Source organism: Octopus sinensis, linkage group LG3 (genome assembly GCF_006345805.1).
Source record: "Octopus sinensis linkage group LG3, ASM634580v1, whole genome shotgun sequence".
NCBI lineage: Eukaryota > Metazoa > Mollusca > Cephalopoda > Octopoda > Octopodidae > Octopus > Octopus sinensis.
In genome coordinates, this window is record NC_042999.1 from 164,600,871 (window position 1) to 164,627,989 (window position 27,119).

Genomic DNA, 27,119 nt, shown 5'->3' on the forward strand with positions numbered 1-27,119 from the left:
TACTATCTCTACTACTGTAACCAAGATGATGATATTATTGACTGCAATAACAGTAATGAAAATAACAACAAGCTAGCCTTATTATTGTGGTATTTATTATTACTGTTTTTGATTTTGTTAACAGCAGAGTAATGTGATGGCATTAAAGATTTTTGTTCAAGAAAAAAATACAAAAGAAAAGGAAAGAAATCTAAATAAAAAAAATTAAGATAATAAAATATAAAAACATCTCCAGGAAAAATAAACAATAACCCCAATATAATTCTTTATTTAATAATCATTATATTAACTGTAAATACGTGATAAATGTCCAAACATTATTAGTTCCAGAAGATTGTCTTCCCCCCCAGCAACTCTCCTCCCTCCCTCACTTTTGCCTTGTCTGCTTCTTTTTTAATGGAGTTTCAGTTTGGCAGCAATGGCCAAACACTCTTTTCCGACACATAGCAAGTTCGCTTACTCATTCAACCAAAACTCTTTCGAACAAATGAAGAGGTGTTGGTGAGAATGAAAAGATGCAGAGTCTCTAATGGCATTTGTAGTATACCTGAGTAAGTTAAACCTGGCTCCCTCTCTCTCTCTCTGAATTCTCCCAGAAGCTGAACGGGTGAACGTATTTGCCTGAAGATCACCAGGATACAGTTTTCAGTGTCCTTATGTTCATCAGGACACACACATTTGTATGTTTTAGGAATGCAGAGAGAGAGAGAGAGAGAGAGAGAGAGAGAGAGAGAGAGAGAGAGAGAGAGAGAGAGAGAGAGAGAGAGAGAGAGAGAGAGAGAGAGAGAGAGTGTGTGTGTGTGTGTGTGTGTGTGTATGTGTGTGTGTCAGTGTGTGTGTGTAAAGAAGATTCCCAGTCAAGATCCTGAATAGCCTGAAGTAACTACCTGGAATTATTACCTGTATGGAACTGTCAAACTGTTAAGGGTGTGTATGTGTTTCTTGATATATGTGTGTGTGAGGGAGGTGGTAGTGGGCTGGCAGAATCGTTAACATGCTGGGCAAAATACTTAATGGTTCTTCACCTGTCTTTACATTTTGAGTTCAAATTCCAACAAGGTCAACTTTGGCTTCCTTTCTTTTGGTGTTGATAAAATATGTACTACTTGAATACTGGGGTAGATGTAATGGATTTAACTGCCACCCCAAAATTGTGCCAAAATTTGAAACCAATGTTTCTGTGTTTCTGTGTTGTGTCTATGTGTATGTGTGCATATGTGTCTATGGGTGGGTGCATGTATGTGTGTGTGTGTGTGTGCGTGCGTGTGTGTGTGTGCACATGCCTGCATATGTTTTCCTTTGATGTATTCGTGAAACCTGAAAGGACGAAACCCATGACCATTCCAAGCCCCCTCAAACTAGTGAAGTTAATGTATTTAGTGTTCTTTTCAAATTTTTGTTGGTCAACTTTTTTTCTGTTTTACAAAAACATAAAAAGAAGAAATTCTGGGGGGGCTGCTTTGCTAGAAAAGAATCTCTGAGGTGTGTGAGATGAAGTGATAAGGCTGCCCCATCTATCCAGCAGACCAAATTATTATCTTTAGTGCATCTGGAAAGATGAAGCATTTAACTTGCTAGTTCGAAAGAGCACAGGCTATTGTAAATGCAGAAGAGGTAAAGAAAGGAAGCAGCACACCTGTGAGGTAACAGAGTGTGAACGGATCATTGCTAATCAGTCAAATGACTTTTTTGATGCAGTCTTCGATGTTAGTGTGTAGCAGCAGCAGCAGCATCTCATAGATGTGTTCTGTATTTTAATGTAAATCTTACTTGAGCTTTGTAGATGTCAGTAACTGATCAGAACTGAAATATTTAATTATCTCATTACTATGCCACAACTCACATAGTGCATATTGTACACAATTACCTCCTAAATATGTCATTAATTATCCGTGATGAACTTATAATTCTTTTCTCCTACCATTCATTGGAAAATTAATTGTGTATGCATCAGTAAACATGATCTCCCACAGGTCACTTCACTTTGAACTTTGAACTTTGAACTTGCCGGCCATAGTTAACATAATAACAATGGCAATTGAAGTTTTAAGTTCAAACTTTCATTGAAGTGACCAGAGGGAGATCACATCTTGTGATTTGTAAGCAAACAATTTTCCAACCATAAGAATGATTGTATAACTAAAGGGTTCACCTTTAGCACAATATACAGTCACAGTCTATATTCTATACCAATATCTCCCAGATTTACAACACAGCTTACACAACACATATTCTTCACAATCACCTTCCAAGTACTATGACAAAAGATACAAAACAAATAAGAGTAAAATAAAAGAATGGAAAAAAATTTTAAATTACTACCATTACTCTTTTACTTGTTTCAGTCATTTGACTGTGGCCATGCTGGAGCACTGCCTTTAGTCGAGCAAATTGACCCCAGGACTTATTCTTTGGAAGCCTAGTACTTATTCTATCGGTCTCTTTTGCCAAACTGCTATGTTACGCAGACGTAAACACACCAGCATCAGTTTTCAAGCAATGTTGGGGGGACAGACACAGACACAGACACACACACACACACACACACACACACATATATATATGCAGTGAAAAGTCTAGATGAAACTACAAAAAAAGAAAAAAACCCTCAAAATAACATTGGTTTCAAATTTTGGCACAAGCAAAATCAATCTTGACGGAATTTGAACTCAGAACATAAAAATGGATGAAATACCGCTAAGCATGCTAACAATTCTGCTTACTTGCTGTGTTAATCTCCAACATAATACTGATTCCAAATTTTGGCACAAGACCATCAATTTCGAGGGAGGATGTGCTCAACTGGTACTTATTTTATTGACCACGAAAGGATGAAAAGCAAAGTTGACCTCAGCAGAATTTGAATTCACAATATAAAGATGGAGGAAATGCTGCTTCCTGCCTTAAACTTCAAAATAATATTAATAATAATTTCAAACACAATCAGAAATTTATGTGGAGGGGTACTGGTGATCATATCAATTGCAGTACTTCACTGGTAATTTATTTATCACCCATGGAAGAATGAATGGTAAGGGTGACTGTAACAAGATTTGAACTAAGAATGCAACAGCCAGGACAAATACCTCAAAGCATTCTGCTTTAATTATTCTGGTCATTAGTGATCTGTCTGATCTCATGTCTTGGTAGTACCCCACAATCAGCAACGACGACAACAACAACAACAGCAGCAGCAGCAGAAGCAGCAACATGATTTTCCATGCATAAATAAGTGGTATGACCACATTCCACAGGCCTTAGTTGAGAATAAGTGAGTGGGTGAAGTTCATGTGAGACACGACCATTTTTACATACAAGCATGTGGAACATAAATGCCCTGATATTACTGTTGTGTACAAATACACACATACTGCTGACTGGAATGTTGAAATCACTAAAAGAATGAAGGCAGTCAAATACTAGGACTTGTTGAGCAACAGTCAAGTATCCCTTTTTTTTTTATCAGTGCACTCAAAGCAATTTCAAAGAATCTGAGATCTTATGTAGAGCAGATATATTAGGGAGTGCACAAATGGTTGTGGTGCTTGGAACAACTCATTCCTAAGAAAGGTGGTGCGCTATGAGTAGGAGCTGAAACATAATTACACACAACTCACTTGTAAAAGATCTAAGTGTTGGAGAATGACAACAACAACAACAATAATAATAATAATAATCTTTTCTACTATAGGCACATGGCCTAAAATCTGGGAGCAGGGGATAGTTGATTACATCGACCCCAATACTCATCTAGGAATTACTGTATTGACCCCGAAAGGATGAGAGGCAAAGTCAACCTCAGCGGAATTTGAATTTAGCATGTGAAAACAGATGAAATACCGCTAAGCACTTCACCCGGTATGCTAACAGTTCTTCAAGCTCACTGCCTTAATATTGACTGGTACTTGATTTATCAACCCTGAAAGGATGAAAGGCAAAGTTGACCTCAATGGAATTTGAACTCAACAATAATAATAACAATCATAACAAAAATACTAATAATATAGTAGAAATTTATAACAGATAAGTTCATGGGCAAAATGAGAGTATGAGGTTGTCTATGAAAGGGTGATGCTAGAGCTATAAAATCTTACATGCATTAATTTCAACTCTTCTTATTTATTACTGCATTGTTTCTTTCCAGGCAAACTGATATCTAAATGTTCAAAGAAGACTTCAAATGTAACAAACAGTGATTTCTCTTGAAATTGGACAAAATTTGACATTGTGATGTTAACAAGTACTTGCAGAAACAAGCTTTAGCCCCTATGGATATTCATGCTGATGCACATACTACATTAGGGGATGATGCTCCAGCTTTATCAAGAGTACAAACTGGGTAGCTGAATTTAGAAAGGTAAGGGAGAGCCTTGAAGATGACCCAAGATCTGGGTGTTCTGTAACTGTCACCACCAAGGAAAACATTGATCATGTCACTGGATGACAGGTGATTGATTATAAATCAAATAGCCAATGCTGTTAGCATATCCTATTAGATAGATGAGAATATCCTGCACAATGAACTTAGCATAATGAGGGTTTCTGCTTGATGGGTGTCACATCTTCTGACACTTGATCAAAAGTGCACCAGGCTGATCGCACCACAGGAAAATCTGACATTGTTTGAGGCAGATCCAGCTGGTTTCCTTGAGAATTTCCTAATCCTGTATGAGTGTTGGGTTCGTCACTTTGGGCCAGAGACAAAGAGACAATCCATGCAGTGGAAACACCCCTCCTCACCTGCTCCAAAGAAGGCCAATGTTGTTTCATCTGCAGGGAAGGTGATGGCCTCTGCTTTTGGGATGCAAAAGGCATAGTGTTTATTGACTATCTTCAAAAGAGCCACACATTCAATGGAGAGTACTATGCTAACTTGTTGAGGCAGTTATGAAAAGCTACCAAGACCAAATGCCCTGGAAAAGTGATCTTGTTTCATCAGGTCAATGCTTTAGCACACAGGGCCTTGCTTTCAATGGCTGCTGTTCATGACTGGCTTTGAACACCCTCTTCATTCTCCTGATTTGGCCTCATCTAACTATCATCTGTTTCCCAACATGAAAAAACACTTGGCTGGGAACTGGTATCACAGTGATGATGACATCATATCTGCAACGTGACTTTTTTGACCAACAAGAAGAAAGTTTTTCCCCAATGGAATTCAAGCACTGCAACACTGATGGGAGAAGTGTGTGGACTGCAAGGGGAACCATGTTGAAAAATAACTTTGTTTGGTCACATTCCACGAGAGTATCTTGATCATCCTATGAACTTTTCAGCTGACATTCATACACCAAGTGACTTGGGAAGCCTAAATGTTTCTCTAAACACAATGAACTATTTGGTAGAAGCTTCAGAACATTCTAGGGAAAATCAAATAAAAGTCCATTTATGGACTCTTCTTACATTTATTTATGATTTTTCTCTACAGATTATATTTCAGATTATATTACATAAGCCTTAATGGCTTCTTTTTCACAGAAGTAGATTTTTATTTTATGGAGTTTCATATAACTGTGTTTCAAGCTACATTATTAGAATTTTAGATGTACAGAAACACAGATGTCAGAAGGGTATAAGTCACTGTCATCACCATCATTGGGGCTCTGCCCCATCACCAATTCACCCATAAAATAATTTCTGTGAAAAAGAACCCATCAAGGAAATAAATGTAAGAGTCCATAAATGGAGGTAAAATGGACACTCTAACAGTTTTTAACATGTGTATTATCAGTGACTCTCACGGTAGAAAATGAATGTAGCATTTGTTGTATACCACAGGAGTCACTGATGATACCTAAGTTAGCAGTTTATATAGAGAACTGGAACATGACAATGGTTAAAGAAATTCAAAACTACATAATTTATTAAAAAAATTAGATCATGGTGTAAAAAAAAAAAAGAATATGGTAGAATGTGTTAAACAAGTGCAGAAGCAATAGTTCATTGTAGTCTCTTCTCTTATCAATTGTATCTACACACATGGTTAATATTCTGGCGTATTTTATTGGGTTGGCAAGAAAGTAATTTCAGTTTTTTAGTGTGAAATAAAAGTCATCGTTTTCCATTGATCTTATTGTAGACAATCCATTTTTCATCACCAGTGATGATTCATTTCAAAAAAAGGTCAATTTTATTCCATTTGAGATGCATATTGCAAATATTGATTCGTTGTGTTAAGTGTATCTCTTTCAATTCATGTGGAACCAAAATATTGAGCTTCTTAACGAGTCCAAGACATTTTAAGTGATTTTCAATTGTTGTATGTGATACATTTAACTCTTGTACAGTCACATGGCAATCAGATTTAATTATAGCTTTGATTTGGTCACCATCAACTTCAGTAGGTCAACCTACTCAACTTCAGTTGGTCATCTTTGAGTGAAAAATCTCCAGAACAGGATTTTTAAAACCATTTCTGACCATGTACGTTCTGTTAAGCAATCAACTCCATAAACTTCACATATCTCTTTGTGAGCCTCAGCAGCCTTCTTGCCTTTACAGAAGTAAAAAAGCAAAATATGGTGAAAATGTTCGTTTTTGCACTCCATGTTAAAATTGACGCTGTAAAACTAACAGCTGTAAACGAAATTACGTGCATTTTGCTTCTAAAGTAAGCTAAAAGTAATGGCTATCAAATGTCAAAAGAAAAAAATCATAACATTGACAAAAGTCATTCAAAAAAATCGTAATTACTTTCTTGCCAACCTATTATAAGATGAACTTTACAGTGAGATATATTGTCAGTGCTCAATAGTGTTTTGTATTACTGTTACAACCAGTGATAAAAATGGAACAGACTTTCTCTACTTCTCAGCTGATAGCAGGTAAAGGAGGATTCTTCAAGCATCTAACACCTCACCATTCTAACCCCAGTCTCAATGACCATGGTCAACCTCTAGCTCCTAAAACTCACTTCCATCATTAATTATATCTACATGTAATCAATGCTTGAACATAGTTTGCAATGTTAATAACTACATTTACGTACATGGTTAGCATTTGACTATGTTATACAACTATTACATTTACGTGATGATTATTTTAATGTATTTTGCTTTACAAAGTATTACATATGCATTTGTGGTCAGCATTCAAATATATGTAATACAACTATCTACAGTAGTTGTACATGTGATTATTGGAGGCGCAATGGCCCAGTGGTTAGGGCAGCGGACTCGCGGTCATAGGATCGCGGTTTCGATTCCCAGACCAGGCATTGTGAGTGTTTATTGAGCGAAAACACTTAAAGCTCCACGAGGCTCCGGCAGGGGATGGTGGTGATCCCTGCTGTACTCTTTCACCACAACTTTCTCTCACTCTTACTTCCTGTTTCTGTTGTACCTGTATTTCAAAGGGCCGGCCTTGTCACTCTCTGTGTCACGCTGAATATCCCCGAGAACTATGTTAAGGGTACACGTGTCTGTGGAGTGCTCAGCCACTTACACGTTAATTTCACGAGCAGGCTGTTCCGTTGATCGGATCAACCGGAACCCTCGTCATTGTAACCGACGGAGTGCTTCCACATATGTGATTATTATTCAATTGTTTTTTATTACTAACCATTATATCTAAATATGCTCGATATTGTATTGCAGTAGCTGTAGCTAAGTATTAACAATGGCAGTACAAAACACATACAGATACATTGGTAATATATCTACATGGCAAAATCTGATTATTTTATTTTTACAATTTTACTTACTATTGTAATTACCAGTACTAACAGTTATTAAAGCCATCAACATCTGTAAAAATCTGTGTTGCGATATGATGAAGTGATTGTATCATTATGTACTTGTATCATGAAGTTTCTCAAAAAGATTTATTTTCAAACCTATCAATGCTTCAAAGATATGATTCAAAATAATCTTTCTACTGTATTTTGCTTTTTTTTTTTCATGACTGTGATCCAGGAGTGGCCGTGTGGTAAGTACCTTGCTTACCAACCACATGGTTCCGGGTTCAGTCCCACTGCGTGGCACCTTGGGCAAGTGTCTTCTACTATAGCCTCGGGCTCACCAAAGCCTTGAGAATGGATTTGATAGACGGTATATATGTATTTATATATGTATATGTTTTTGTCCCCACAACATTGCTTGACAACCGATGCTGGTGTGTTTACGTCCCCGTAACTTAGCGGTCCAGCAAAAGAGACCAATAGAATAAGTACTAGACTCACAAAGAATAAGTCCTGTGGATAGTTTGCTTGACTAAAGGCAGTGCTCCAGCATGGCTTCAATCAAATGATTGAAACAAGTAAAAGAATAACTTACTTAATTTTTATATAACCCAAATTATGTGACACTTGAATAGAAGTAGGCCACATATTAGGTTTCTTTTCAATCTTTTATAATATCTGAGCAATTTTTCTTGATATCTTTGTTAGCCTAGGCAGACAAATATCAGGGTATCGAAGCCACCTACCTATCACATATCGGATTTGTAATTTTCATATATATTTAGATAATATAATTCTATTTTTACTGCAACTAGACAGCAGAACTAAGTTGGTCAATCATTACTTCATGATTACTTCAATTATTATGCACAGCTAACAAAACTGTTATGCAAGTTCTCTTGAACTTTGTCTATAGTTTGAAGTTGGGAGAAACACCACTTATTGTATATATTCACTTCCACATTCTGTAATCTAACAGTATGAATGAAATAGGATTTGTATTACATAGTAAGCCCTCGGGTGATAAAGAACTATTGTTAAAGACATTATCAGGCACAAGTGTAGTTGTGTGGTAAGAAGTTGATGTCCCAACTACATGGTCTTGGGTTCAGTCCCCTTGCATAGCACCTTGGGTAAGTGTCTTCAACTATAGCTCCAAGTTGACCAAAGCCTTGAATGTGAATTTGGTAGAGCGAAACTGAAAGAAACCTGTTGTACATGTGTGTGTGTGTGTGTTACTGTCTCCTTGCTTTGACTTCATGTGATAGTAATAAATGAATGTAACATTCAGGTAACTAAGATCTTTTGTTTCCAATCTTCCTTGAAAACATGCTTGGAAAACATTACTTGGAAACAGGTGAGGGATGGGAACAAGTGCATCTGGCAGTACAAATTCTGTTCGTTTCATGCAAACATGGGATAGAGTATATCCGAATGAATATTATTATTATTACTATTATTATTTTTATTATTATCATTATCATTATTATTATGACATTGAGCTGGCAGAATCATTAGCACATTGAACAAAATGTGGCATTTTATTTGGCTCTTTATGTTCACGGTTGAAATTCTGCTGAGACTTATTCTACCTCTCATCTTGAATACCTGTTGAGCACAAAATTTCATGCATTGTGCCTATTCTGTAAATGATCATTACAATCATTATATCATTATTAAGGTGGCAAGCTGACACAATCATTAGCATGCCATGCAAGATGCATTGTGACCTTCCTTATATTCTGAGTTCAAATTCTGCTGAGGTTGACTTTGCATTTCATCCTTTTGGGGTCAATAAAATAAATACCAGTTACGCACTGGGGTCAATGTAAATGACTATCCCCCACCTCCAAAATTTCAGGCTTTGTGCCTATAGTAGAAAAGATTATTATTATTATTGTATGTGAGCCCTTGTGGCTAATAAAAGAATGAATTATTATTATCATCATCATCATTATCAATGTGATAGTGGTAGATGGGCAGGACCTTTAGAGTTTGGAAAAAACTCCTTTTTTCAGTTTTTTATATTCTGCCAAGGTCAACAGTCTGAATTTCATCTCTCCAGTATCAATAAAAATAAAGTACCAGTCGCATACTGGAGTTGATAGTATGGACAACTCACCCTCCTCACAAAATTACTGGCCTAGGGCTACAAATCAGAAATTATTATTCCTATTGTTATTATTATGAGAGCACTGACCTGGAAGAATCATTAGCAGCATTTTGCCCATCTTTATGTTCTGAGGGTAGATGAAGTAAGAACTAGTTGAGTACTTATTTCATCTCATAATTGCACAAGGCGACAAGCTGGCAGAACTATTAGCATGCTGGGCAAAATGCTTAGAAGCATTTCGTCCAGCAATTTAGGGAAGGGGGGATAACTTGATTACATTGACCCCAGTGTTCAAATAGTACTTATTTTATTGACCCTGAAAGGATGAAAGGCAAAGTGGAATTTGAACTTAGAACATAAAGACGGATGAAATACCACTAAACATTTTGCCTGGCATACTAATGACTCTGTCAGCTCATCACCTTAATAATTAGAATAATAATAATAATAATAAATAATGGTTTCAAAATTTTGCCACAAGGGCAGCAATTTTGGGGGAGAGGATGAGTTGATTACATTGATCCCAGTGTTCAACTGGTACTAATTTTATCAACTCCAAAAGCATGAAAAGGAAAGTCGACCTCAGCAGAATTTGAACTCAGAACTTGAAGACAGATGAAATGCTGCTAAGCATTTTGCCTAGCATACTAATGATTCTGTCAGCTCATCACCTTAATAATATTAGCAAGAATAATATCTCATCAAAAAAGAATTTGACAAGCTCAGAATATACAATGATCTGCTTATTGAAATCAGAAAAAAGATGGCATCTCAAGATGCTTACAATACCAATGATTGTAGGAGCATTTGGAATGATCAAACAAGGAGCTTGAAAATTATTTGAGAATGATCCCTTGCTTACCATCCATGCAAGAAGTGCAAAACATTGTTTTAACTGGTATGTCACATATATTGAAAAGAGCATTGTCGCTGTGAATTTTCTTTCCTTTTTCCCCCTTTATTTTCTTGTTTTTCATTATTTTCTATTTTTTCTTTTCTCTTTCTTTCTTTTTTCCTTTTTTTTCTATCACATATCTTGACTTTGTAGATGAACAATTGGGTGTGTTTATTTTAATAGCCTACCCATGTATACAGTGAATTTCTTTGCTCTAAGTGTTGATAAGACACTCGGCAAAAAAAAAATGGTAACAAAATTGAAGTAATAATAATAATAATAATAATAATAATAATAATAATAATAATAATAACAACAACAATAATAATAAATCAGCATCATTTTAACATCAATTTTTCCATGCTTGTGTGGGTTGAATGGAATTTGCTGAGGTGGATTTTCTATGGCAGGATGCCTTTCTTGTACAAGGGATCTTGTTTCCAAGTAAGGTAATATTTCACCATGACCAGACATGTTTTCATGGAAGATTGGAAACAAAGCACATTGCTTGCATGACAATTGTTTACAATTATCATGCAATGTCAATGTAAGGACATAGTAAAACACACACACACATTTTTATGAGCCTGCATGCATATAAACATACACCTATAAACATATGTATATGATGGGCTTCTATCAAATTCCATCTACTAAATTCACTCACAAGATTTTGATCAGCCCACTGCTCAAGTAGATGATGACACTTGCCCGAATGAACCAGGAACCGAATGTGGTTGAGAAGCAAACTTCTTACTACACAACCATGCCTGTGTTTTTAATTTGTTTACAAAAGAAATAATTACTAAAACTAAAATGGATAGCAGTGACTCTCCCACCACACATGCACCAATGATGAGGAGGATGTTGATGATAGTAATGTTATTTTTGTTTTTCTCTTTAAAGACTAAGATGTTTGACATGAACAGCTGAGGTTACAGAGTTCTCCTAAAATTAAACACAAGTAAGGTTTTAACTGATGAGAGTTCAAAACAAATTAATATATAAATAAATAAATGATGATCAATTAGGTTCATGGGTTGTCAGTAAGGTTAAAAGCTGAGCTTCCACAACAAACAACTTTACTGTATTCTGCGGGTGAGAATGGAATATCATTTACATTAGGGTGTCAACAGAACAATTTGAGCTTTATGCTAGAAAACAGTATGAGAACCAGAATGAGAAATAAACCACCATATTCTGAGAATTATAAAAAAAACATTTGTTCTGAGTACATACATACATACATATAAATATGCATGCATACATACATGTGTGTATGTGAATATATTTTTCTTTTACCCTCTTTTACCCGCTTTCTATGTGATTTTAAGTGTAATAGGAGAAATTAATCAACCAACATTTATATTGACTGTATAAATACACGTGTGTATACAACACACATACACATAAATATAAATATGTGTGTGTGTGTACATATTTATGTATGAGTTTGTCAGCAGAATTGAACCCATCCACCACGGCAGAAGTGATACCAGTGTTGGTGCCACATACCAAAAGCACTCATGCTGGTGCAACATTAAAAGTGCTGGTGCCACATAAAAAGCATGTAGTACACTGTAGAATGGTTGGTATTAGGAAGGGTGGCCAGGCATAGAAACTATGCCATAACAGACAATGGAGCCTGGTGTGATCCCTGGCCTTACTAGCTCTTATCAACTGACCAACCCATGCTAGCATGAAAAATGGACATTAAATGACGATGCTGATGTATGTATATATGTGTGTGTGGTAGGCATTAAGAAGGGCAACTAGCCATAGAAATCATGTTAAGGCAGACAGTGAAGCTTGGTGCAGGCTTCTGACTTGCTAGTTACTGTCAAACCATCCAACCATGCCATCACAGAAGGAGTATATCAAATGATGTGTTTGTATATATTTATATATCTCTTATATTATACTTGTTTCAATCACTGGACTATGGCCATACCGAAGCACTACCTCAAGGGGGTTAGTCAAACAAATCAGCCCTGATGATTTTTTTTTTAAAGTCTGGTACTTATCCTATCAGTCTCTTTTGTCGAACCACTAAGTGACATAAAGAAACCAACACTAGCTGTCAAGTGGTGGTGGTGGTGCAAGACAAATACAACACAAAGACACACATGTAGATATATACTTATCTATTTACGAGAGGGCCTTCTTTAAGTTTCTGTCTACCAAACGTGCTTGCAAGGCTTTGGTCAGCCTGGGGCTATACCAGAAGTAATTTGGCCAAGGTGTCATGCATTGGGACTGAACTCAGAACCATGTGGTTGGAAAGTAAACTTCTTACTATACAGCTATATGTGTGTGTATATATATATATAAATATACGTACATGTGTGTAATATATGTACATGTGTGTAAGTATGTATATATATGTATATATGTGTATGTGTGTGTGTGTATATATATATGTATGTATATGTGTATGTGTATGTGTATGTGTATATATGTATATATATATATATATATATATATATATATATATATATATATATATGTGTGTGTGTGTAAGTTTATATGTATGTATCCGTCTATATAATAGGTAACTGCACGTACATATACTTAATATTTATTATTTATTTTTTGAGTATGCATGTACGAATAACTGCGCGTATATATATTTTACTATTTACTTATTTTTTGAGTATGCATGTAAGTATGAATATAAGGAGGCACGTGTGTGTGTGTGTATGTGTAAGCATAGATATATGTATACTTTTACGCATGTGTGTACTTATGTGTATATATGGATGCGCGTGTGTGTGTGTGTGTGTATGGGTACGCATGTACATGTGTATGTGCGTGTAGTGTATATATATGTATATGTGTGTGTATGCGTATGTGTGTGTATATATATATATATATATGTGTATATATATGTGAATATATATATATATATTATATATATATATATATATGTATGTATATGTGTATGTGTATATATATGTGTGTGTGTGTATATATATATATGTGTGTGTGTGTATATATATATATATATATGTGTGTATGTGTAGGTATGCATAGGTACACATATGTATATATATATATATGTATGTATATGTGTATGTGTATATATATGTGTGTGTGTGTATGTGTAAGCATAGATATATGTATACTTTTACGCATGTGTGTACTTATGTGTATATATGGATGCGCGTGTGTGTGTGTGTGTGTGTATATATATATATATGTGTATATATATGTGTGTATGTGTAGGTATGCATAGGTACACATATGTATATATATATATAATATATATATATATAAATATACGTACATGTGTGTAATATATGTACATGTGTGTAAGTATGTATATATATGTATATGTGTGTGTATGCGTATGTGTGTGTATATATATATATATATATATATATATACGTAGCCGCCGATTATATATATATATATACGTAGCCGCCGATTATATACATTATATACGTTGTATACATTCGAAGCTTTCTTCCAGGGGATCTAATGCGCTTGCTTAGATTTCCCTTGGCGGGCCGGCCATATCGGAGCAATCTCAAGATTATCAGCCGAAATTGCTAAGATGATCTGGTTCTTGACTGATGACTGAGGGCTTCGAATGTCCCGTCCTGTGGTTCTTGTGTCGTCTCTGTGGTGTTTCATGTTCTTGTCCATGTCTGTATTTAATTTTACTGTTTACCTATATAATCGGCGGCTACGTATCCACAATTGTCCTTATACGATAAGTATATTTTTTTTCTCAAGCTTTGATACGACTCTTAATCTGTCTCTTTTTCTCTCTCTCCCTCCTCCCTTATTCCACTTCCGTTCTTTCCCTCTCCATCCGTCCCCCCCCTTTCTACGTTTCTCTATCTCTCTCACCTCCAGCCCCTCGATCTGTCTCTTCTTCTCCTCCCTCGTCCACCTTCTCTCCTTTTCATCTGTCCCTTTCTCCTGTCTTTTGTTCTCACGTGACAGCTAGCCGCTGTTGAGCGCTCTTTTCGTTTTCAGCAGCCTCAGAAGCAACACGTATGTGTTCGTCTCCCCGTGGCCTTTAGGCACAACTTCACAAGCCAGCCCCTACTCAAATCGTCCTGTCGAAAGACCCTTGTCCTACGTCCTGTTTTTGTTTTGTTGTTTATTTTTTATTTTTACCGTTATTGTTTTTACGTTTTTGTATTCTTATTGGTGCACGTATTCTGTATTTTTGTTTGTGTACTTCGATCGTTTTCCGTCCTTTCGTTGTTGTATACATTCGAAGCTTTCTCCAGGGGATCTAATGCGCTTGCTTAGATTTCCTTGGCGGGCCGGCCATATCGGAGCAATCTCAAGATTAATCAGCCGAAATTGCTAAGATGATCTGGTTCTTGACTGATGACTGAGGGCTTCGAATGTCCCGTCCTGTGGTTCTTGTGTCGTCTCTGTGGTGTTTCATGTTCTTGTCCATGTCTGTATTTAATTTTACTGTTTACCTATATAATCGGCGGCTACGTATCCACAATTGTCCTTATACGATAAGTAAATTTTTTTTTTTTTTTTTTCTCAAGCTTTGATACGACTTAATCTCTCTCTTTTTCTCTCTCTCTCCTCCTCCCTTATTCCACTTCCGTTCTTTCCCTCTCCATCCGTCCCCCCCCCTTTCTAGTTTCTCTATCTCTCTCACCTCCAGCCCCTCGATCTGTCTCTTTCTTCTCCTCCATCGTCCACCTTCTCTCCCTTTTCATCTGTCCCTTTCTCCTGTCTTTTTCTCCACGTGACAGCTAGCCGCTGTTGAGCGCTCTTTTGTTTCAGCAGCCTCAGAAGCAACACGTATGTGTTCGTCTCCCCGTGGCCTTTAGGCACAACTTCACAAGCCAGCCCCTACTCAAATCGTCTGTCGAAAGACCCTTGTCCTACGTCCTGTTTTTGTTTTGTGTTTATTTTTTATTTTTACCGTTATTGTTTTTACGTTTTTGTATTCTTATTGGTGTCACGTATTCTGTATTTTTGTTTGTGTACTTCGATCGTTTTCCGTCCTTTCGTTGTATACATTCGAAGCTTTCTTCCAGGGGATCTAATGCGCTTGGCTTAGATTTCCTTGGCGGGCCGGCCATATCGGAGCAATCTCAAGATTAATCAGCCGAAATTGCTAAGATGATCTGGTTCTGGACTGATGACTGAGGGTTTCGAATGTCCCGTCCTGTGGTTCTTGTGTCGTCTCTGTGGTGTTTCATGTTCTTGTCCATGTCTGTATTTAATTTTACTGTTTACCTATATAATATATATATATATACATGTATGTATATGTAGTATGTGTGTGTATATGTGTGTGTGTATGTGTATATATGTGTATATAGGGACTAGTGTGCTGTGTGTGCATGTGTGTGTGTGGATATGGTGTGTATGCGTGTATGTGAGTATGTGTGTGTATGTGTATATATATTTTTTGTGCGTATATGTATGTGTGGTCGTGTGTGTATATATACATGTGTGTATACGTGTATGCATGTGAGTGTGTGTATGTATACATATATGTGTATGTGTAGATATGTATATGTATGTGTATGTGTAAGTGTATATATATGTATATATATGTGTGTGTATGTATGTGTGTATGTATATGTATATATGTTTGTATGTGTGTGTATGTATGTATACATGTGTGCATAGGTATAAGTGAGAATCTCCTTATTTACCTAAAACTCTATTCCCCTTTTTTTATATAGATTTTTTTATTTTTTTATTTTTTATTTTTTATTTATTCTTCTATCTAATTTAACACTGACTCCTTGACCACTCCCCCAAGTATGATATTTTGCGCTATGCCTACCCCCAAAAAGTCCCCCACCAACACCCCTTTAAACCTGCCTAAATGTATAAATGCCAATACAATTCTTGTTAACTAGCTTCCTGAAGATTTCTCTTGAATGAAACAGTTCTAGTCCTGTAGAAGCTCCTTCTATATAATAAATTAATATAAATATATATATATATATATATATATATATATATATATGTGTATATATATCACGTCACGTGACCGACCAGTCCATCGATGTAGTTACACATCGCTGGTTACAATGCGTTTGCTTTAGCCTTCGAATGACACCACCCCGCTGGCTAAGTGAGCAGGCCAACAGAGGAAAGAGTGAGAGAAAGAGTGGTGAAGGAGTACAGCAGGGATCACCACCCCCTGCCAGAGCGTCGTGGAGCTTTAGGTGTTTTTGCTCAATAAACACACAACACCCGGTCTGGGAATCGAAACCGCGATCCTACGACCGCGAGTCCGCTGCCCTAACCACTGGGCCTCCACATATATATATATATATATATATATATATATATATATGTGGAGGCCCAGTGGTTAGGGCAGCGGACTCGCGGTCGTAGGGTGGAGGCCCAGTGGTTAGGGCAGCGGACTCGCGGTCGTAGGATCGCGGTTTCGATTCCCAGACCGGGTGTTGTGTGTTTATTGAGCAAAAACACCTAAAGCTCCACGACGCTCTGGCAGGGGGTGGTGATATATATATATATATATATATATATATATATATATATATATATATAGGTGAATTACACACACACGCACTCGTATGTATGTATATACCAGCCGTATTCATATAGTTTAGTCATTGTGGAAACAGGCACTTCTTTGAACCTTTTCATATTATCTGAAATTCAAGAACATGCTGCATTGGCTGGCGAGTTATGATCTTTTTTGTGAGATCATTCACTGAGAGGCTGACATGGGTGAACAGAAAGTTCCAGTGGGTTAACTTCTGGAGAAGAAGGTTTGAGTAGAGTGTTTATGATCAAACAGGAACGATTACTTTACAGATGAATGCATCAATTAACACTAAGTAAGTTGATCTGTTAGTTTGAAGAGAGTAAGTGATTATTGTGTGGCAGTTGTGGTGGTGGTCATGGTTAGTATGGTTAATGGTTCAAGTTAAGGTAAGGAGCTTTTGTGAGAAACATGGCTGGGTATTGTACATCAAACACAGTTTTAGCCTATTGTTTGCACTGAATCATTGATTTCTGAAACTGGCACAAGGCCACAGTTTTTTTCAATATTTTACCTTTATCTTTTCTCTTTTACTTGTTTCAGCCATTGGACAGGAGCCATGCTGGGGAACTGCCTTTGAAGGGTTTAGTTGAACAAATCAATCTCAGTATTCAAGTCTGGTTCTTGCTCTATTCGCTTCTTTTGCCAAACTGCTAAGTTACGGGGACTTAAATAAACCAACACTGGTTGTTAAATGGTGATGTGGAACAAACATAAACACCCACCCACACATGTGTGTGTGTGTGTATACATATATATAAATATATATATACACACACACATGACAGGCTTCCACACAGTTTTTATCAAGCAAATTCACTCACAAAGCATTGGTTGGCCTGGGGCTATAACAGAAAGACACTTCCCCAAGGTGCTACATGGTGGGACTGAACCTGAAACTATATGGTTGCAAAGCAAGCTTCTTAACCATACAGCCATGCCTGTGCCTATAATCTCTAAACACATTAATCCTTTTGATATCAACCTGCCGGAGACCACCCCCAGTTCTAAGACACAAACTTACTGTTTTACAGTGAACTAAATCCTAATCTTCGATCAAAGCTTTAGGCTAATTAATGTGCCAGACACCATTTTAATAACAACAAAGTTATTTTAATAAATTCCTTCATTACTTCAAAAATTAATTGAAACAAAGACATTTCGGATTGCAAGACAGTGTGAGAGAGAGAGTTTTCTGTGATGTCAGAGGAGAGAAATGTGTCCACATGGATGATGGTGCACTTGCTTTTAATGATTCTGAAAAGAAAGAGGCTTGGAGAAGCCATTATGAAAGACTGCTGAATGTGGAGAATGAATGGGAGGAGGAGAGCCAGACAAATGTTGACCCAGTAGAGGGACCAGCTATCCCAATAGACAGCTCCCTAGTAGATAAAGCAATTTAGGGTATGAAGCCAGGAAAAGCCCCTGGCCCATCAGGAATCACTGCTGAGATGCTTAAAACATCTGGTGGTGTGGGCTATGGCCTAGTCACCCACATTGTAAACCAGGTAGTTCATGATGGAGTCACACCCAATGACTGGCGTAGCAGTACCATAGTCAACTGCTACAAGGGTAAAGGTGATGCTCTAGATAGAAATAACTACAGGGGTATCAAACTGCTGGATCAGGTGATGAAGGTCACGGAGAGCATCACAGCCCATCTCATCAGGGAGAGAGTTTGCTTAGATGAAATGCAGTTCGGTTTTGTGCTGGGTAGAAGCACCACTGATGCCATATTCCTGGTTCAACAACTGCAAGAGAAATACCTAGCTAAAGATAAACCCCTCTACTTAGCTTTTGTGGACTTGGAAAAAGCCTTTGACAGGGTCCCTCAATCCCTTATCTGGTGGGCGATGCAGAAACTGGAGATTGATGAATGGTTAATAAGGGCTGTACAGGCCCTTTACAGAGAGGCTGTTAGTAAGGTTAGGATTGGCAATGAGTATAGTGAAGAATTCCAGGTAGAAGTAGGGGTCCACCAAGGTTCAGCCCTCAGTCCCCTTTTATTCATCATAGTCCTCCAGGCAATAACAGGAATTCAAGATGGGTTGCCCCTGGGAGCTCCTCTATGCTAATGACCTGGCCTTCATAGCAGAATCATTACCGAAACCAGAAAAGAAATTTCGTGTGTGGAAGCTAGGTTTAGAATCAAAGGGCCTTAGAGTCAATGAAGCAAAGACAAAAGTTCTAGTAAGTAGGAAGGCGAACTCATCACACACTCCCTTAGGTAGGTAGCCCTGCTCGATCTGTAGAAAAGGTGTAGGTAGAAGCTCCATAAGTTGTACCCAGTGTAAGCTATGGACACATAAGAGTTGCAGCAACATCAAAGGAAATTTAACCAAGAAGATAGCTTTTGTGTGCAGCAGATGCGTAGGGACAATAGACACCATTGATACTCAGAAAATAGATTCCATCACACCCCAGGGGGAGAAACTAGAAGTAGTTGATAGTTTCTGCTACCTAGGTGACCAAGTTAGTAGTGGAAGTGGATGCTCAGAGAGTGTTACCACTAGAATAAGAATAGCCTGAGCAAAGTTTAGAAAGCTTCTTTCCCTACTGGCAACCCTTTGTCGCCACTAGGGGACCCGAAAATGAAGTGAGTTCATGGCTCACTGGATGGCCTGCTGTGCTAACCTTGGATTGTAGGGCGACCTGCTGTGCTTGAGGAGACCTATTGAGTCAAGTACATCAACATCAAAATAAAAATCAATGGAAACTGTAGTTGTGATACCCATACCGGTAGCACATAAAAAGCACCATCTGAACGTGGCCGATGCCAGCGCCGCCTTGACTGGCATCCGTGCCGGTGACACGTAAAAAGCACCAACCGATTGTGGCTGTTTGCCAGCCTCCTCTGGCCCCTGTGCTGGTGGCACGTAAAATGCACCCACTACACTCATGGAGTGGTTGGCATTAGGAAGGGCATCCAGCTGTAGAAACACTGCCAGATCAGACTGGAGCCTGGTGCAGCCTCCTGGCTTCCCAGACCCAGGTCGAACTGTCCAACCCATGCTAGCATGGAAAACAGATGTTAAACAATGATGATGATGACATATGTCAACAGAAATATGTTAATAAAAGGGCCAATGTGTCCCAATTTCTTATAAATCTTTTGTAAACATACAAATACGTCTTGAGTTTAATGGCACTTAAATGAATAGGGTTCTATTCACTGCTAATATACTGGCTCCATGATTTACTCTTTCCACATGGATTTTTTGTTGATAATGTACATTGCATCCCTTAATCATCAAGGCAATATTTTTTCCTATGCAAAAACCAGTGTGTGGTTCATTGCCAGTTACACAAATCCAGCTTAAACTGAACTAAATAAACAGCTGTCTTCAAATTGCCACCAGCCAAACAACAGCAAACCAGTTATTGTCATATTTGCAAATAAGGATTGTAGACAGGGCAGCAAAACAAAATGAGTATTGTTGCAAAAGATGAGGATGATGATGATGAGGATGATGATGAAGATGGTGATAAAATAATAAAACTGTTTTAAGTTAGAAGCTGAATGGACAGAAGATAAGAAATTAAGAAGAATGGATGAGATGAGAAAATTGATAAATAGCAGAACTATCAATTCTTTAAGCATATGGCATTCTTCTTTCTTGTTACTAAGTATTATTTCACTGTTGTTGACAGAGCAGCAGAATTTACAGAAATATGGTGAGAGTGAAATTCCACCTCTTCATACAGAGTGTCAAGAATTTCTCCATTACAGCTTCACAACATACTCATCTATAGAAACGAACAGCAACACAAATATTCTGGCAGACAGTTTCTACAACAAAGCTGAAGATAACTCATTCTGATGTAGAAAAAACACAACAAAAAACAAGCACAGGGTTATTTGCTTTCAACTGAAGCAACAGACAAATGCCCACGACATAGCTTCATGTAGGAGATGGAATCATTCGATTATAGCAGATACTTCTCAGTGATTTCGTTATTGGTTTGGTAGAAGTTGGATAAGTTTAAAAATTCAGACTTGTAAACTGTATATTGATCTTTTATCTTTTACTTGTCTCAATTGTTAGACTGCAGTCACGTAGGGACACCACCTTGAAGAACTCTTAGTCGAATGAATTGACCCCAGGATTTTTTAAAGCCTAGTTCTTATTCTATCAATCTCTTTTGCAGAACTGCTAAGTTATGGGGTTGTAAACACACTAACGCCAGTTGTCAAGTGGTGGTGGTGGACAAATACAGGCACAAACATATATATATTGTGGGTTTCTTTGAGTTTCCTTCTAACAAATCCACTCACAAGGCTTTGGTTGCCTTGGGGCTAAAGTAGAAGACACTTGCCACACATTGGGACTGAACCCAGAACTATGTGGTTGGGAAACAAGCTTCTTACCGCACAGCCATGCCTGTGCCTATACCAATATTCATATTACACAATGACAATATTATTCTTAGCCTCAAGTTGGCTCTCGGAAAACAGATCTATGATTAAAGGCATTTCAATGGCAATCTAAATCTCTCATCTTTTATTCAGACAAAGTGTATCTGGAGCTACATCATTCAATACATTTTCTCAAAGTTTAAGAGTAGAATGTGATTTCAGGCAGTTTTGGTTGCAATGACCATCATGAATCTGTTAGGCCATAATTTTATACAGCAACAATGTTGATGAAAATTTGTAATATGATCTCAGCATTTCCTTGTAGAGCATTCCTACCCATGAGTGTCACTCCTAATAGTAAGATTAACTGAGTTGGAGTTATACACATGTATTTGACTTTTACAATATAAGCATCAACTACAAATAACACTATTTACTTAGACAGGCACATACATGTATATGTATATACATACACACACACATCACACTCTTCCTTTGGTTTCCATCTATCAAATCCATTCGCAAAGATTTGGTTGGCCTAGGGCTACAGTAGAAGACACTTGCCCAAGATGCTATACAGTGGGACAGAATCTGAAACCATGTGGTTGGGAAGCAAACTTCTTACCACACAGCCACACCTAAGACCGAAGGGTCTCATGCTGGTTTCTACAATGAGTGTTTCTGATTTTTAAACAAGAGATCCATTCACTAATTGCATGTAAAGAGTCGAGTGTTTCAAAGTCACATGCATCATTTACAATTTTTAGGCAGATTTAGTATAACAGTGTGTATGACAAAGCTTGTTATCTACAATCCATCTACATATTTTCCAATGGAAATCCACAGTTTCACCTCGAACCATTTCTCTTATAACTCTGACCAGCTTGAGGCTATCATAAAAGATACATGCAGAGAGTGCACAACGGAATTGAATGCAGGTGTCCATGTTTGTGAAGCAAACTTCTAACCTTTCAACCATCTCTGATCACACACACACACACCCTATAATGTAAGGACCTTAGTACATCAATATAACAGATAGAAATGAAGTTGGATGAACCTGCAATAGGAAGGTGGGGGTGTGGTGCAATGTGTAACTCCTACAAGAGTGTTAGTTCAGTGAAAAATGGGGTAAATGGAAAAGAGGAGAAGGAGGTTTAGGGGATGTTAACCACAAGGTATTTCGAAGATGGTTTTTAGCTAATGAATACTATAGAATATGAAGTGTTGAACACAAAGCTAAATTTCTGGAAAAGTTATTGCAGACACTGAACTATTCATCATTTAGACCTAGAGTCATATGAATGTTAGTACAATCACAAATACTGTGGAAAACCTCTAGCAGACAGTTAACAAATTTGATAATTATACTCAAATTAGGAATAACCTAGAGTCTTTTTCTCTGATGAATTCTATTTGTAGCATATTATTACCTGATGAAGCCAGAAGCAAATATGATAAATAATCCAGGTGTCGAAGGAACGTGTTAACGTACAATTTATTCACTGCTCTGAGTGTTGAAGAGAAGCTTGATGACAGATGTGTTATGGCTTTTTTAAGAAAAAACATTAGCAATCTAATAAGAAACCTTAATAAAATGTAAAAAAACTAAGATGCAAACTACATTATTTAGGAGAAATTGTAAAAACATTTGATTTGTAAAATCCATCCATCAACATACTCTAACCACTCAAACACTGACTCACAAACACACTACAACCACAGCAAGCACATGGCTGTGCTTTTTCTCCTCCATAATTCTTTTGCCATTACTATAACAGTCTCTACTCTCTGAAATAGGAAGTCGTAAGCTACTTTCGTCATAGTTTTATATGGTTTCTCCCTTCTTTTGTTATCCCTTCTGTCTCCTACCTACCAAATTCCACACTATAATATTTCGTTCCCTATATTTTCTATCAAGAATTGTAGTGTTCAGGAACTGAACATCAACCACACTGGTTTCAACAACCACAGAGAGGGGAGGGGGACAGTGGCACTGCCTAGCTTTTCTGATTAAAAGAAAAAATTAACTGAAGATATTATATTGAGGTAGGCGCAGGAGTGGCTGTGTGGTAAGTAGCTTGCTAACCAACCACATGGTTCCGGGTTCAGTCCCACTGCATGGCATCTTGGGCAAGTGTCTTCTGCTATAGCCCCGGGCCGACCAATGCCTTGTGAGTGGATTTGGTAGACGGAAACTGAAAGAAGCCCGTCATATATATGTATATATATATGAGTGTCTGTGTTTGTCCCCCTAGCATTACTTGACAACCGATGCTGGTGTGTTTATGTCCCCGTCACTTAGCGGTTCGGCAAAAGAGACCGATAGAATAAGTACTGGGCTTACAAAGAATAAGTCCCGGGGTCGATTTGCTCGACTAAAAGGCGGTGCTCCAGCATGGCCGCAGTCAAATGACTGAAACAAGTAAAAGAGTAAAGAGGTAACTTAGATGAAGTAAGTAGGACAATCAAGCAATATGTGAATAGGATACAGTTCAAGTATCATGGAGTGTTAGGACTGGATGACTGGTAACATTTGACCTTATCTCTCTATATATACATAAAGCTGAAGCTGTCTGTATATGGCAGGTTTGGTAGCCTTCAACTAACACTATCTCCTCCAAGACCCTGCAGCACAAGTTGACCAAAATTGAAAGTATGATAGAAGAAAGCTTGCTCTTCCTTCCATAGAAGAAAAATTTTAAATTGGACCATGTTAACACCAAAAATTATTTACATCAAAAAGGTGCATTTTTTCTATGAAAATTGCTATTTTTTAATGATTTTTTGACTGCTTTGAATACACCATTTTTCGGTGTATTTCAACCAGAAAAATGTTCACTTACAGAGAATAACAAGCTACATAATGCAAAATTTTTACTTTTCAAAAATTGCAATTCTAAAGGATTGAAACAAACCCAAGCAACGCCAGGCGCTACTGCTAGTTCATAGATAAAATTGAAACTATCCAAACCCTTTAAAGCAAATCAGTCTTAATTTTTATCTGTATTAGCAAAGCCTAATTTTAGTGTAACACAGTTAAGCTGGTAGTCACATAGAAATACAAAATAAATTCTTGTTGATAACAACTTAGCAATTCACTATTATTCCAAGATCAATAGATCAAGTACCAGTAACAGAACCCAGAATACTATTTAGGAGTGACATAGTTGTACACATATGGTAGTGATTCACTATTAAAGAGAAGAGAATCCCTTCTAGGTTAAATTTAATTTAGAGAATCGGCATTGTTGATTTTTAATTTTTAATTTCTTTTTCTTACATAGAGTTCTTAATTTTTTCCTTCTCTCTTTAGTAACCATGTACAGTAAAGTTTTATACTCCTTTGGAATCATCAAGCATAGCATAACTTGAGGCACAAATTAATTTAGGTAAATTCACTATTTTACAAATTTTCTTAAAAAAGAGATAAGATAGAAGATAGTTCACAGCTTTAAAAAATATTTCATTTTTCTTTTTTGCATCCTAAATCTTTAACAGTTTAGCAATAGAGAAAAGGGAAAGAGTCCTTTGAATAATAAGTGCCTAAAGGTGTGCTGTCTATTCATTTCTAACGATATCTTGTGGTGGTTTTAATGGCATGCTGCAATGACTCTAAAATCTTCACTTTTTTTAAATACTGTTTTAGTTTAACAAGAGAAACAATAACAAAATATATAGAAGGAAAACAATGACTTACCATCACATTTGAAGCCTTGATGAATCAGCCCATAGAGTAGCGAGCCGCAATGGTCACAGAAAGTTGGGCTACCATATGAATGCACTTTGAATCTATGAAGTTTGGTAGCCTAGAGAAGACAAAATTTAAAAATAAATCTATCGTAAAAGTAATGGAGAAGTGATGTTTCTTTTCGCATTTTCTTTTAAATTGAAGCAAGAGTATTTCTGAAATTATGTACACAGCTTTCATTTGGGTACGTTAATAATGAAAGAAAAATATTGGTAATTTATGTTGGCTAAATTTGGTTTCAGCATAATAGGTTGACAAACATAAGCATATAATTATAAATTCAATATATGAAGTAAATTAAAACCTGCTTTGGCAGATAAAAATGGTTTTATTTTTATCTACTACAACTCTTTTCATCCCCTCCTTCCATCATTCATTCTTTCTAGACAGGGAGGGGGGTGAGACAGACAAACAAAGAGAGTAAGACGGAGGCAGAGATCCATTAATTCATTTTTGTTCATACATTTGGGTTCAACTTTCATAAAATATTCATGGCTAGCCCAGTCCTTGATGGTCAGATGTTAACACTATCTTGATTTATTCAATTCCCAGATGTAAAACAAATGTTTGATGATGAAAAGACTCATTGTAGCTTTTGTTATAAATATATTTGATTAACCATCTCTAGAAAACAGGCACTTGGTTTTCTTCTCCTCTGTTGCTTGGCTTAACAAAAAGATCAAGATATATATATATATATGTATATATATATATATTTATAGTTATGGCTGGGAACCAATATCAATGTTAACTTTTTACAGCTGCAAATTTGAGGTTCCCAAACTTCCAAGACAGCAACTCTGAGTTAATAGTTTCTTTATTCAAAGTAGTAACAATTAAAAAATTAATACGAATAGATAAATAACAAACTGTAGGGTTACATCCATTGAGTGCCTTCTTTAATTCAATTCATAGACTAACAATTTTAATGAATGAAATCAATAAAACATTTCTCTCTACATATAGGTACAGGCTTGGCTGTGTAGAAAGAAGCTTGCTTCACAACTAAATGGTTCTAGGTTCAGTCCTATTGCATGGCATGTTGAGTAAGTGTCTTCTACTATAGCCTAGGGCCGACCAAAGTCTAGAGAGTGGATTTGGTAGACAGAAACTGGAAGAAACCTGTTGTACATATAAATATATATGTGTGTGTGTGTGTGTGTATTTGTGTCTGTGTTTATCTCTCACCACTACTTGGCAACTGGCATTTGTGTTTATGTCCCCATAACTTAGCAGTTCGGCAAAATATACAGATAAAATAGTACCAAGCTTTAACAAATAAAGTGCTGGGGCTGATTCATTTGACTAAGAATGTCTCAAGGTAGTGCCCCAGCTCCACAGGTTTTTATTTATTTATTCTTATTAACCCTACAAAGAAAGGATGGTCATGAGTCAACTGTCTTTAACGAGAGGGCTGCTGAATCAGGGCTCATCTGGAGCTAAACAAAAACAATATCATTACAACTACCAATGCTAACTATTATAGTCACTAATAATAATAATTATAGTCGCTAATACCTGAAATGAAGAGTCACTATAAACCATAGTGGGTGTAAGCGTATATCTATTGCACCATACATCTTTATGCAGCTATTCCATTTCTTTTTTATACACATAACAAATTGTTCAGTACATATGTTGAATACAACTATTCCCTGCAGTTAATATCAAAATAATTTACTAAAAAATTCAATGTGTGTGTGTGTGTGTGTGTGTATAGATTAGTAAATATCGATAAAGCAATTTAGATTTCTGTAATAGTTCTGAGATACAAAAGTGGCCACACAATGAAACAGACAAACAAATTG

At 36.9% G+C, this 27,119-nt stretch overlaps 1 protein-coding gene across 4 annotated transcripts in view; it reads right to left on the reverse strand.

The window, feature by feature from the left end:
- Window positions 1-27,119, reverse strand: part of LOC115209909 (calcium-dependent protein kinase C) — a 385,995-nt gene that overhangs the window by 157,503 nt on the left and 201,373 nt on the right. For all 4 annotated transcript variants that reach the window (XM_029778506.2, XM_029778507.2, XM_029778504.2 and 1 more), the window contains exon 4: window positions 25,261-25,369. In XM_029778506.2, coding sequence (XP_029634366.1) covers window positions 25,261-25,369 — 109 coding nt within the window. The remainder of the gene's footprint in view (window positions 1-25,260; window positions 25,370-27,119) is intronic.